The sequence below is a fragment of the Chenopodium album genome, chromosome 2 (genome assembly GCF_948465745.1).
Source record: "Chenopodium album chromosome 2, dcCheAlbu1.1, whole genome shotgun sequence".
In the NCBI taxonomy this organism is placed as follows: Eukaryota; Viridiplantae; Streptophyta; class Magnoliopsida; order Caryophyllales; family Amaranthaceae; genus Chenopodium; species Chenopodium album.
This window is the reverse complement of record NC_137835.1, coordinates 7,279,055-7,292,302: the sequence shown is the minus strand read 5'-3', so window position 1 is coordinate 7,292,302 and position 13,248 is coordinate 7,279,055. Positions and strand designations below refer to the sequence as shown.

General features: G+C 35.5%; 1 protein-coding gene across 1 annotated transcript; it reads left to right on the top strand.

The window, feature by feature from the left end:
- Positions 1–6,016: 6,016 nt before the first annotated feature.
- On the top strand, positions 6,017–12,621 carry LOC145581568 (beta-ketoacyl-[acyl-carrier-protein] synthase III, chloroplastic-like). Its single transcript, XM_081638584.1, has 8 exons — positions 6,017–6,448; positions 8,749–8,897; positions 9,276–9,412; positions 10,482–10,587; positions 10,679–10,797; positions 11,560–11,624; positions 11,786–12,008; positions 12,108–12,621. The coding sequence occupies exons 1-8, from the start codon at positions 6,249–6,251 to the stop codon at positions 12,327–12,329; spliced, it is 1,221 nt and encodes a 406-aa protein (XP_081494710.1). The 5' UTR covers positions 6,017–6,248; the 3' UTR covers positions 12,330–12,621.
- Positions 12,622–13,248: the final 627 nt, after the last annotated feature.

Here is a 13,248-nt window from a genome sequence, read left to right as displayed (position 1 = left end):
CAAATTGGATGGTTCCTCCCACCCAATTGGACTCTCGGAGGATATTAGGGACCATGGTAAAAATTTCGGCAACTTTTATTTTGGGACCAAAATAAGTCTAAAAATTCTAAATTAAAGGATAATATCCACGCTTTTTGAGAAATTTTGGAGGTTTTGGGGTCCGGTGTCGAAAAGCCTTGAGATTTTAGGGGATATATCTCTGGTTCATATAATGCCGTTTGAAACCGTATATGATCATTATCTGTTGTCATAAATGTTCGTGGTAAACTTTAATTAATGAAATCGGTGCAAGTTGTAAACCGGTTAATTGTCTGTTTAAAGGCGAATTGGTTGGTTCCACCCACCCAATCGGACTCACGAAGAGTATTAGGGAATATGGTAAACATTTCGGCAGTTTTTATTTACGGGCAAAAAAAGTCAAAAAATTCCAAAATTGAAGGTTAATATCCACGTTTTTTGCGAAATTTTGAAGGTTTTGGGGCTCGGTGTCGAAAAGTCTTGAAATTCTAGGGAATACATCTCGGGGTCATATAATGTCGTTTGGAACCATATATGATCATTATATGTTGTCATAAATGTTCGTGGTAAGCTTGAGTTAATGAAATTGGTGCAAGTTGTGAAACGGTAAATTTGCCGTTTAAAGGTAAATTGGATGGTTCCACCCATCCAATGGGAATCCAAAGGGTATTAGGGACCATGGTAAACATTTCGGCAATTTTTATTTCCTTGCAAAAAAAAAAAAGTCAAAAAATTCAAAAATTGAAGGCTAATATCTACGCTTTTTGAGAAATTTTGAAAGTTTCGGATCCCGGTGTCGAAAAGCCTTTAGATTATAGGGGATGCATCTCGGGTTCATATAATGCCGTTTGGAACCATATATGATCATTATATGTTGTCATAAATGTTTGTGGTAGGCTTGAGTTAATGAAATTGGCGCAAGTTTTAAATCGGTTAATTAGCTGTTTAAAGGCAAATTGGATGATTCCACCCACCCAATTGGACTACCGGAGGGTATTAGAGACCATGGTAAACATTATGTCAATTTTTATTCACAGGCGAAAAAAGTTTAAAAAACTCAAAAATTGAAGGCTATATCCACGTTTTTTGAGAATTTTTGAAGTCTTCGGGGCGCGGTTTCAAAAAGTCCTGAAATTCTAGGGAATACATCTCGGGGTCATATAATGTCGTTTGGAACCATATATGATCATTATTTGTTGTCATTAATATTCGTGGCAGGCTTGAATTAATTAAATTGGTGCAAGTTTTAAACCGGTAAATTAGTCGTTTAAAGGAAAATTGGATGGTTCCACCCACCCAATTAGACTCACGGAGGGTATTAGGGACCATGGTAAACATTTCGGCAATTTTTACATCTGGGCGAAAAAAGTCAAAAATTCCAAAATTGAAGGCTAATATCCACCCTTTTTGAGAAATTTCGATTGTTTCGGGGCCCGATGTCGAAAAGCATTGAGATTTTAGGGGATACATCTCGGGGTCATATAATACCGTTTGGAACCATATATGATCATTATATGTTGTTATTAATGTTCGTGGTAGGCTTGAGTTAATGAAATCGGTGCAAGTATTAACTGGTAAATTGGCCGTTTAAAGGCAAATTGGATAGTTACACCCACCCAATTGGACTCCCAGAGGGTATTAGAAACCATGGTAAACATTTCGGCAATTTTTATTTCCGGGCGAAAAAAGTCAAAAAAATCCAAAATTGAAGGCTAATATCCACGTTTTTTGAGAAATTTTGGAGTTTTCGGGTAGCGCTGTCAATTCGGGTAAACGGGTCGAGTTTAGGTTGGTAAGAGTGGGTCGAGTCAATTTGGATTAATTCCATATCCTATGCGGGTCGGGTTTGGGTTGGGTCATGCTTGAGTCGGGTCACGTCGGTCATACTTCTTATCAGGTTTGGGTCAGGTTAATAAACAGGTCGAGTTACATTCGGGTCAGGTGAACAATAGGTCGGGTTTAATTCGGGTTATGGTAATTCTCGGGTTCAGTTCAAGTCAATAATTTGAGGGTTAGAATCAGGTCGGGTCATTCTCGGGTTTGAGTCGGGTTCGGTTCAAGTCAATAATTTGCGGATTATAATTAAATCGGGTCATTTTCAAGTCGGGTCAGTCTCGGGTTCGGTTCAATCAATAATTTGCGGTTTATAATCAGGTTGGGTCATTCTCGGATTCAAGTTGGGTTAAGTCAATAATTTACAGGTTACAATCAGTTCGGGTCATTTCCAAGTTAGGTCCTATTCGGGTTCAACTAACTATAAATAGATAATTATCATTTTTATCAAGCTAATTATTTCCTTTTACTATAATATATATGACAATATAATAGGGAACTATAGTGTTGAGTAATTAGGTTTTGATGATTGTAAACTAATGATGATTATCTATCTAATGTGTTTGTTAAGTTATGCATAGAAAGAACAAGTTATTCTTGGAACAGGATACAAGGAATCTGAGCAATGTCATATATATATATACATATATATATATATATATATATATATATATATATATATATATATATATATATATATAAGGAACCTAAGCAATATATGATAAGCAATAGAGAAACAAGAACAATGATGAGTGTTATGGTTGATAAACATGATGATGGCTAAAGAACCATGAAGGTAACTATGTAAATAGGTGTTTGCATATGTTAGCTTCATAAGGTAAGTACACTATGCATACATGAGTTGTATATGTGTAGGAGTATTTACATAAGCTTTAAGTTTAATTAGTTCTTTCACTTGAAGTTTGTTTATGACAAACAAACTTCAATCTAATGTTTCTCTTAAGTGTACTTTATGTGAAGACAGGAACTGACTTAGGTGATGTCAATGGGTTGGAACATAGAAGACTTCAAGAGGAACATGAGAGAATGAATGAACCTAAAGCAGGTTCTCCCACAAGAACCAAACCACGAAGGAACCAGAAGATATTCTCTAACGAGATGCAGAAGGAACCTTTGGAAGGCTTTCCCACGAGAGCCGGAGCATGTTCCCTAACAGGTACATGAAGAGTTCCATGTTCCCTAACAGGTACATGAAGAGTTCCCTAACAGGAACTTAGTTCTCTAACAAGAACTATCTAAGTTCCCTAACAGGAACAACGTTGCCCCGAGAACTAGAATACATCAATACTACAAGATTCCAGAACAAGAGTTTCAAATAAAAAACATGAAGACGAAGAAATTGAAGTATATCGCTCTAGGATTCATGTAAGTATGTTGGACATAAAAGTCAGTCTGGAACAAGTCTAAAGAAGCAAGGTGAACTCATGATAGTCAATGAAATTAGAGTTACTGACTTGTCAGGAACTCAGAGACTGTCAGAGTTCCAAAACCTAATTGGAACTTACGTCTGCACGTCGTTAAAGGTCGCAGGTCGAATTTAATGATATATATTTATCTACCACGTGCATATCTTTTAAGGATTTGGTTTTACAGAATAAAGATATTTATTTTCTAATAAATCCTTGTGGAAAAAGATAAGTTATTTTTGGAAAATATTTTCAGCAAAATAAGTTTTAAATAAAATCTAATTTTATGGCAAGTATATCTTCTGTAAAAAGATATGGTAATTATATCTTTTGTAAAAAGATATGGTAAGATATATTAGTATATTTGGAAAATATAAGATTTATATAAAATCTGATTTTATGGTAAATATATCTTATTATTATTGATTGAATATATTCTTAACAAAAGATATATATTTGGAAAACTTATTTTTGGAAAATATCTTTTATTTCTATCTTTTAATAAAACTTATATTTTACGAAAAGAATAATTTGGGTGTATTATAAATATGCTCATATGTATTCATTCAAAGTTGAGGTTGACGAAGTGCAGTGGCCGTGCTTAATGGTTTCATCCTTCACCACGAAGCTAAGTCAAACCTCCAGGTCGTAGTTCCAGTCAGGTTCCGGTTACAGTTCGTCCAGTAAGTTCCAAACAGATCTCGAGTGTCCAACATATTAGTTTTATCTCTTTATTCATTGGTATGTATTTAGAGTTACTCTTTGAGATCTTGTAATTGGGAAAAAGGGTTTTGAGTGTTTTATGTATTGGGGTGTGAGAGTTCGTGAGGATTCTCGTTATAATTATATTGTAAGAGTGCAATATGTGAGCTTCTAGGTGAGGCCGATTGAGCTTCTAGTGTGAGGCTGAGTGGGTAGTACTTTGGTAGTACGAGTAGTTTTGTACTTAGGTGGTACAAGTAATTCGTACTTTGGCAGTACGTGTAGTACTTTGGTGGTACGAGTGAATCTAAGTGTGGTACTTAGATTGGGTAGGATAGGGTCCTATCAAGTAGCAAGTCCAGTGAGGAACTTGTGAAATAAAGGTCCGTGTCTAATAGGTTGTAACTTGGTGTTTGCCCTATTATAGTGAAGTGGTTTGTGATTGAAATCCTAAGGTAGGGTCGAGGTTTTACTTCCAGTTGGGCCCTGGATGGTTTCCTCGTAAAATCCGCTTTGCATTGTCTAAGTTCCTAACAGCAATCAGTTTTATATTCCGTGAAAAGTAGGCACTAGGAACATACTACAATTCACCCCCCCTCTTGTAGTATATCATCCGAAATAACATATAGTTTATAATTTAGGAAGATAATTATCTCCCTTGACCATACAACAAATATATACTATATTTAATTCTTAAATTTGAGGATGATGCTCCTTTCTTTTTGCAGGCCTGGACCGACTTGATCTCCCTAGACAAAATGCTTTGATCAACAATCATAAGGTGGTTTAAATGCATTTAAGGTGATTTGAAATCGGGTCAGGAACACTTTGGTTTGAAGGTCGGGTCAATAACAAGTCGTGTTGATTTCGAGTCGGGTTATTAACAGATCGGGTTGAATTTTTTGGTCGGGTTAGTAATAGGTCTGGTAAAATTCGGGTCGGGTCAATAACAAGTCGAGTTGAATTTGGGTCAGGTTAATAACAAGTCGGGTTGATTTCGGGTCGGGTTTGTAACAAGTTGGGTTAAATTCGGGTCGGGTTAGGAACAGGTTGGGTTGAATTCTGGTGAGGTTAGTAACAAGTCGGGTTAAATTCGGGTTTTGACAGGTTAAAACGGGTTTGGGTCAATTTTCAAGTCGGGTTCGGTTCAGGTTAATAATTTACGGGTTATATTCGGGTCGGGTCATTTCCAGGTCAGTTCATGTTCGGGTTCGGGTCTCACATACTAGGGTCAACTATGTTCTAAGGTTGGTTTCAGGTCGGGTTTGGGTCACCATTTTTTCAGGTTCAAATGGTTCGGTTAATAATCGGATTTGAGTTGGTATGTCGGGTCGGGTTAACTTTTTACAGCTCTAACTATAGCCTATAGGGATAGTTGAAACCTTCAAAGAGTGTAATTTTATTGGATTCGATAATGAAAACATAAATAAACTTCCCAGCCTAAAAAACACTTTTTATAGGGGTTGGACGCAGAGGCGGAGCTAAGGGGGGCTGGGGTGGGCCATGGCCTCCCCCTTGGCTCAAGTTAAATATTAAATTTAGCTTATACTTGTTATAAGTTGTAGTGTATGGGAGTTGGTTTTTGCCATGTTATTGTGGGCAAGAGGTCAAGAGTTTAAACCTAGCAATTAACATTTTGTAGTTTTATATTTTTATAGTAAATGTAATCAACAAACTCAATAGTAGTCGCGATTGCAAAATTACACATACATAGATATGATCTTGGCCTCCCTCACTTAAAAATTTTGGTTCCGCCACTTGGACGTATTTTTCAGAAAAAATTTGGCTATTTCCAACCTATAAAACACTTTTTTTTTTTTTGAAAAACCAGAAAGAGAAATAAGAGAGGAAAAGATAGGGTTATCAAATGGACAAAAGGTTTTTGAGTTTTGACACAACTCGTTTTTTTTTTCAATGGTTTTTTCTTGGAACGGTACATTGAACATTTGTGACAAGAGTCACAGAGTAATAAAGACGTCATTATTATATTTTATACGCAATTAATTTAATTTTTGCAAATTGTCACAAAATCTCCCATCACTTCACCAAACTCTTCTCTTCTTTGGAGTCTCCGAAATATTGAATTTCCTGTTAATAGTTCACCTACAGTATTTCCTCCTCATATTTATTTTCTTCTCAATAAATCTTCTAATTTTTCTGTCAATGGGCATAAATTACTCCCAAATTATCATCTTTCACATTCTTCCCAGCTAAAGATCTCTTCTTTTCAATCTCTTTTTCTCTCTCATCTTCTTTTAAGAACAACAAATGGCGGCTTCTTATGCTTTTTTTTCACCTTCTGTACCTTCTTCAACTCTCAACAGCAGAATTTCTCCATTTTTAAGCTTAAATGGATCTGGGTTCTGTTCCTATTTGGGTATCAGCAAAAGGGTTTTTTGTTCTTCCATTGAAGCTGCTGAGAAACATGCTGCTGCTGGTGTTTCTTCTACTGAATCAAGAGCTTCTAGGTATTCTTCATCTATCATTGGTTTTTATATTTCTGTATTCATCAAAATATTATGAGTGATCAATTTGATTTGCTAATTCATGCAATGTTCATATTAATTATTCAATGTGATGATGTTTTCTAATTGAACATTTAATCTTAAGATCCGAATTTAGTACTGTGCGAGACATGCACTGGAATCTGCTTCTAAATTTGAGGAGATAGTGAAATATGTGACATTTGATTGATCTTATGAAGTACATATGAATGATATGATGATTGTTATGTTCTTCAAAAAAAAAAAAAAAAATGATGATTGTAATGTGTATTTAATTTGATGGATGATCAATGTGTATACGGCTCTGAATGAGGTAGCTAAAAGATACTGTAAACAATCATTGTTGTGAATGTAAAATTGTCAATTGGATAGTGGTTCTGCACCAAAAAGATTATTGGCCTTGAACGATTAATATAACCTGAATGAGGTTATGGGTTGTGATTCCTATTGCCTTTAGGTTGAAACTTCACTTGGGCTATCTAGGATGTGTAGTGGAAATCTTATCAAGCTCAATTTGTTAGGAACCAATGTTGAATTTTCACTGTTGGTCTTGACTAGTGTTGAGCCCCTTGCTCATGTCTTCTTATTTAGATGACAAAGCTATTGTGTGGGACGTGCTTTTCTTTCAGCTATACTACAAGATTAACAATGTGATATGTCCAAAACACTTGTTTGGAATCAATCAGTCGTTTCCATTACCTAGTGTTTGGTATGAGAGGTGTGGTAACAAACTCTATGTTCTAAAGCTAACCATTACCACCCTATTGCTACCTTTCCCAACTATGTGGTGACAAAATTGTCTCTCTCTTCAATTCCCAATTTACTACCTCATACAAGGGATCCATTTGTGTCTGTATATCAAACAACAAATAATAATAATTTTTAACATAACCCTTTCTCCTTCTTTGGTTCCAACTTAGTTCTTATTCTAAATACATTCCAAACGTGCATTTATATTCCTTATTATCGATCCCACGTTTCCACCTTATCAAAAACCTGAGATCAGGGCCGGCCCGGAGGGGTAGGCCTCGAGTGTGACCGCCTAGGGCCCACGCCAGAAAGGGGCCCAAAAATTCAAAAAAAAAAATCAATTTGCATAGCTGTAGAATTTAAACTGTCTAAACTGTAGTTTTTACTCGTTAAAAAATAAGCTACTTTTAAAAAAGATAATAAATGCATTTAGTTAGCAATTAATATTAAATTACTTAGATGTCAATTAGGTGGAGATAATTATGCAATATAACCTCCTCTTCTTCTTCTAATCTTCCGATTTTATGAGTATCTGTTTCAAAATATTAATCTTTTCAATTACACCGTTTCATATTTATTCAATTACCGAAATATTATGCAAAGTTATTACTCCAGTATTGTGTATGGAGACTTATTATTCAAATAATTTAAGTTATTTTCATTGTCTTATATTTAAAGCTATTGCGTGTAAAAAAAATTTGTTTACGTAAGGGGCCCTTTTCTTACATTATGCCTAGGGCCCATAAATTTCTAGGAACGGGGCTGCCTGAGATTGTCATTTAAATATATTGGTTTCCTAGCAGTTCTTGCTATTTATGTGTGTTTGAGCCGGTATCCATAGATTTGGTTGATTTATTGAAAGTGTTTGATGAAGTGGCTAGCGGCGCTAGCCACTATCAGCTTCAGGTAGCATTTGGGTTAAGCATTGAGAGTAAAGGCACATTGCTTTTGTGCTTGACTTTTAGGGCCTTCTACTGGAGTCAAATAGTGAATAAAATGACCTATATGTTCCTTTGGCTTCATCATCCCTCTTAAGAAGCATTGAAATTTCTGACTGTATTTACCATTGGATATTAAATTTGCATAATTGACTAAGGTTTGGGTTATTGGGTGTGGGATATGCCAATAGAATATTTGTGTAGTGAGATTGCAATTTGCTGTTAATACTTCCAACTGCTTCAACATTCCATGAAGTTATCTGAGTTGTAATTAGAATTATTGTAGTTTTGGAAAGATCATTCTGGGGCAACATATTTTAGTCATTACATAGTTGAGTATGAAGCTGGTCTTTGCTTTCTTCTATGTCCTATGAGCTTTAGGATGGGTCATACTTCTTGTGGGTTTCTATGTGGTAGTCTGTAAGTCAGTACTCATCGTCTCATTCTAACTGAAGATTTCTTTTCCTTAATTTTTTTTTTCCTTGGGTTGTTTAAGTTAAATTTCTTAAGTGTTTGCCTTCTGTTGTCTCTCACGAGCTATTATTAAATTTGCTGTTTTTTTGGTTCTTAATGCAGGCTAATAAATAGGGGTTGTAAGCTTGTGGGTTGTGGTTCTGCTGTACCCAAGCTGCAGATTTCTAATGACGACCTTTCTAAAATTGTCGAAACTTCGGATGAATGGATATCTGCTCGAACTGGGATTCGCAATCGACATGTCCTTTCAGGTCAGTGTCTATTCACTTGTACATTATATGGAACTTTAAAAAGGGTTGTGTTACTGTCTCTTGTTGATTCCTGTATATTCAAAAACTCATTGTGACCTTCATAAGCCTGTTATCTGTGGCTGTCATGGCTTGTCTTTTGGGTCGGACTTGCTATTATGTTATTATGTATGTCTAACTAAACATTGCTAGGTCATCTAAACCCTTGATTTGATTGTAAACTGAATTTCAGTAGGTTTATTCACTTCTTTCAAAGTTGTACGTTATATATCAAACCAAACCAAGTGAGAGAGATACGGATTCTGATTGTCTGCCTACGATTTATTCTTTGAATTAGTTTATGTGCCTGTCTGATTTTTAGGTTTTGTTGCTCTATTACAGGTGAGGATAGCTTGGTGGGCTTGGCCACCGAAGCAGCAAGGAATGCTCTTCAGATGGCCAATGTTGAGCCTGATGATATTGATCTTGTCTTGATGTGCACCTCTACACCCGAGGACCTCTTTGGTAGTGCTCCTCAGGTAACTTTTTCTTGATGTCAACTACTCTTGAATTCATGTATTTCAGCTTTTAGCCTTACCCACCTCAATCCCCCTGAAGAAACCATCTACATTGACTACACTACATATTTTTGTGTTCAGCAAATGTAAACAATTTTAAACAGAGCATGATAATATCTATATATGTCTCATGTTGCAATTTGACTTTGTAGATATTTAAGCACTAATGTGATCCAGGTGCTTCTGCTGTTATTTTTGTAAATTCTAGAAACAGCTTCTTAGAGTCTCAGCTGGTCACGAACTTGTGTGTCAGTGTGTGCATGTCCCTTTTTTTTTTTTTTTGGTATGAAAACATCTTGGATAAAAATTAGTTATTGTGCCCAGGAGCAGATTTTCTACGTATTAGTGTCTTGAAACTTATTCTTTTGCCGAAAAGGCATGAGAACTTTGAGTTTAAATATAGAAAGCTTTGGATATAAACCAATATTACTTGCATTCAACTTAAATCAGATCACCCCCATCTGTCAAATATAAGTTTGCCTAATGCTTGCTGCTTGTGTAAATTCCTAACATTCAGCTTAGTGGAACTGTTGAATTTCTTAGTTGCTCGATCTTACATAATCTATAAATATGGAAAGTTAAGGATATAAACAGATGTTTACCAACAATTCAACTTAGATTAGATTAATCAAATATAATTGTGCCTAATGCTTGTTTATTGTATAATTTTTCAAGTGCAACTGCTGAATTCCTTTGTGGCCCATTGCTCATGATGTCATGAACATATCTTACTGATTTTTGTAGATTCAATACTAATAAGCAGTCAAGATTAAAAAAAATGGAAAGTAATGAAGGTGAATGCTTGTAATTGGTAATGGTTGATAATGATAATAGTACTCCCTCCGTCCCTAAATTACATTCCTCTTTCTCTCTATTATGTGAGGAATAAATGCTAAAGAGAGGAATGTAATTTAGGGACGGAGGGAGTATTGGTAGAAGAAAAAATTTAATTCCTACGTGCAGATGCATTTCTTGCACATATAAGTTTATATTGCCTTGTGAAACATTCAATTAATGTATCCTTAATCAGATACAAAGAGCATTGGGATGCACCCGAAGTCCTTTGTCTTATGATATTACTGCAGCTTGCAGTGGATTTCTGATGGGTTTGGTGTCAGCTGCCTGTCACGTAAGGGGTACTGACTTTGTTATCTTTGCTCTCATAAAGTTTTTGTATCCTTTAATCTCTAAAACAAGGCAATTGATTGTTTGCTTCATAAATTGCAGGTGGTGGATTTCAGAATGTGTTGGTTATAGGTGCTGATGCTCTTTCTCGTTTCGTTGATTGGACTGATAGAGGGACCTGCATACTTTTTGGTGATGCTGCTGGTGCAGTAGTAGTGCAGGTGAGCTGCCAGTATTCTTTTGGATCTTTTTTTATAGTTTTAATATGAATTTATTTTTCTGTTTTGCAACTCCTAAGGCTCTCCTCTTAAGTGTTTTCATTTTGAAATTGTGAGGGTGCCTGTAGTATTGTTTACCTATACACTCTGACGAAACAAACATTTTAGGAAAAGGTGCAAGGGTTGGATGAGAATGACCCTTTTTTACTGTTTAATATCAAATAACTACTAATTTCCTCGCCTGCTATCAGTTGGAATTTTATTTTTTTCAAGCAAACATGTGCAACTGTTTTTCTTGTTTATAATGAAAAATGGGCTTTTAATGACATTCTTCTATTGTTGAGTAAATTCAAGGCAATTTCTAAACGCTAGATGGATGTTTTGAGTTTTGACAATAACATCTATATTGTGCTTTGTCATCTTTGTGCACCAAATCATGAAATACATGTATATAGAGGTGCTATAGCAAATTTGTAACATATAAATTAGCCATGTTTCCCTTAAATTGCGTTATCAAATACCAGCTATCTCAATCCTTTCATCTTTTGGCTTTTTAAGAACTTAGCACATTCTCTTTGAGGTACATTCCTTGTATATTCTCTTTTTGATCAAATTTTGTCTGAAAGAGGAGAGAAAACAAGCAAATAAGATAGGGATATATGATGACTCTGTGTAGACTTGACTCTTGACTGGCATTTAATTCTTACACCTCAAGGAGTTTTGTACATGCTCAAATTTATCTGGTATTTTTATTGGACCAGCTAGGCCTGTAGCAGTGAAGAAGACGGCATGTTTGCTTTTGATCTGCACAGTGACGGCGATGGTGCAAGGTATGCATTTGAGTTTCAATGTTTCATTGGACTAGATGTCTTTAAGCTATGTACACTTGGACATCTCCAGACCCTGCCAGCAGGATCCTTACTGAGTTATACTTGGGACTAAATGTGAAATTGCTGCAAGTCATTTTCTCAGGCACTTTTCATACGTGCAGGCATTTAAATTTATCCCTGGGACATGATAAAATCGATGCAGCAATAGGTAGCAACGGTGCTGTGACAGGTTTCCCCCCAAGGCGCCAATCTTATTCATGTATCAATATGAATGGAAAAGAGGTCTTTCGCTTTGCTGTTAAATGTGTGCCCCAGTCAATTGAGGCTGCACTTCAAAAGGCTGGTCTAAATGGTTCCAATATCGATTGGTTACTATTGCATCAGGTATTGTACACAGTTTATATCTGTGAATGTATTTTCTGAAGTAACCTATATGTATTTTAATTTATGAAACTGGGGGAATATTCAATTCTCTTTTACCAGGCAAACCAGAGGATCATTGATGCTGTTGCAACACGTTTGAAGGTTCCTCCAGAGCAAGTTTTGTCTAATTTGGCACATTATGGTAACACCAGTGCCGCATCGATCCCCTTGGCATTGGATGAAGCTGTTCGAAGTGGAAAAGTTCAGCCAGGACATATCATTGCTGCATCCGGATTTGGTGCTGGTCTTACTTGGGGTTCTTCCATTATTAGATGGGGTTAGAGAAAAAAGATATTGCGAAATCATCTTAATGCTAAAGATGAAGGTGTTTGGGGGAGGACCCGAAAAATGTTGTTCGTCACTTTGAGGTCATACTTGAAGAATTCCCTCTGGTTGTTATTGATGATTGAGGAACTGCAGCTTCTCAGAATTCAAAAAGCTCCATCAAAGAGGTCCCCTTCATGTGTAAATCGCTTGAAAAAGCTCTTTTTTTTTTCCCTTCATATTTCTACATTAGATGTATTTATTCACTTAGAAAAATAAAAATTCCTGAGCTGTTATTCATAGTTTTGTTTTGTTTTTTTTTTTTTTTTTTTTTTTTTTTTTACACTGTCAGTCAGAGTTTAGCAGAGCTAGGATTGTTTTGTCAGTCTAGTGAATGAGTGATTCAAACAATAGCTTCTATAGACAGGCTTGCTTTCCCTATTTGTTAAACTTTAACCTTGTATGTTGAACCATTGTTAAGTACTTCATCTTCATTGAATAAGTCATTGACATTACTAATTTTTCTGAGTTGCAGAGCACATTAAAAATGTTTCTTTGAAAAGGATAAATTTTGAACTTGGTTGAATCAATTTTAGGGGAAACTATGAATTTCAATATTTCTTTCCTGTTGTACTAACAAATTCCTATAAAATAAAAGAGGAATTTTTTATTTTTTTTTAAAAAAAAGTTGGTTATGCTAAAGCAATGTCATTGTAAAATCTAGATTCATAGAAGTATTGCAATACAACGGTAAAAATACAGCAAAAGAAAGTGTAAGATTACTCTAGCATTTATTAGCAAAATTATGCATAAATATCTACGAGTAGTATACAAAGGTGACTAATAGTTCATCATATACTAATTTACTGTGTATATATACCCTTTAAAAGAATGGAAAGATAAATATAAATACACAATTGGTGCCTGAAATTAGGGG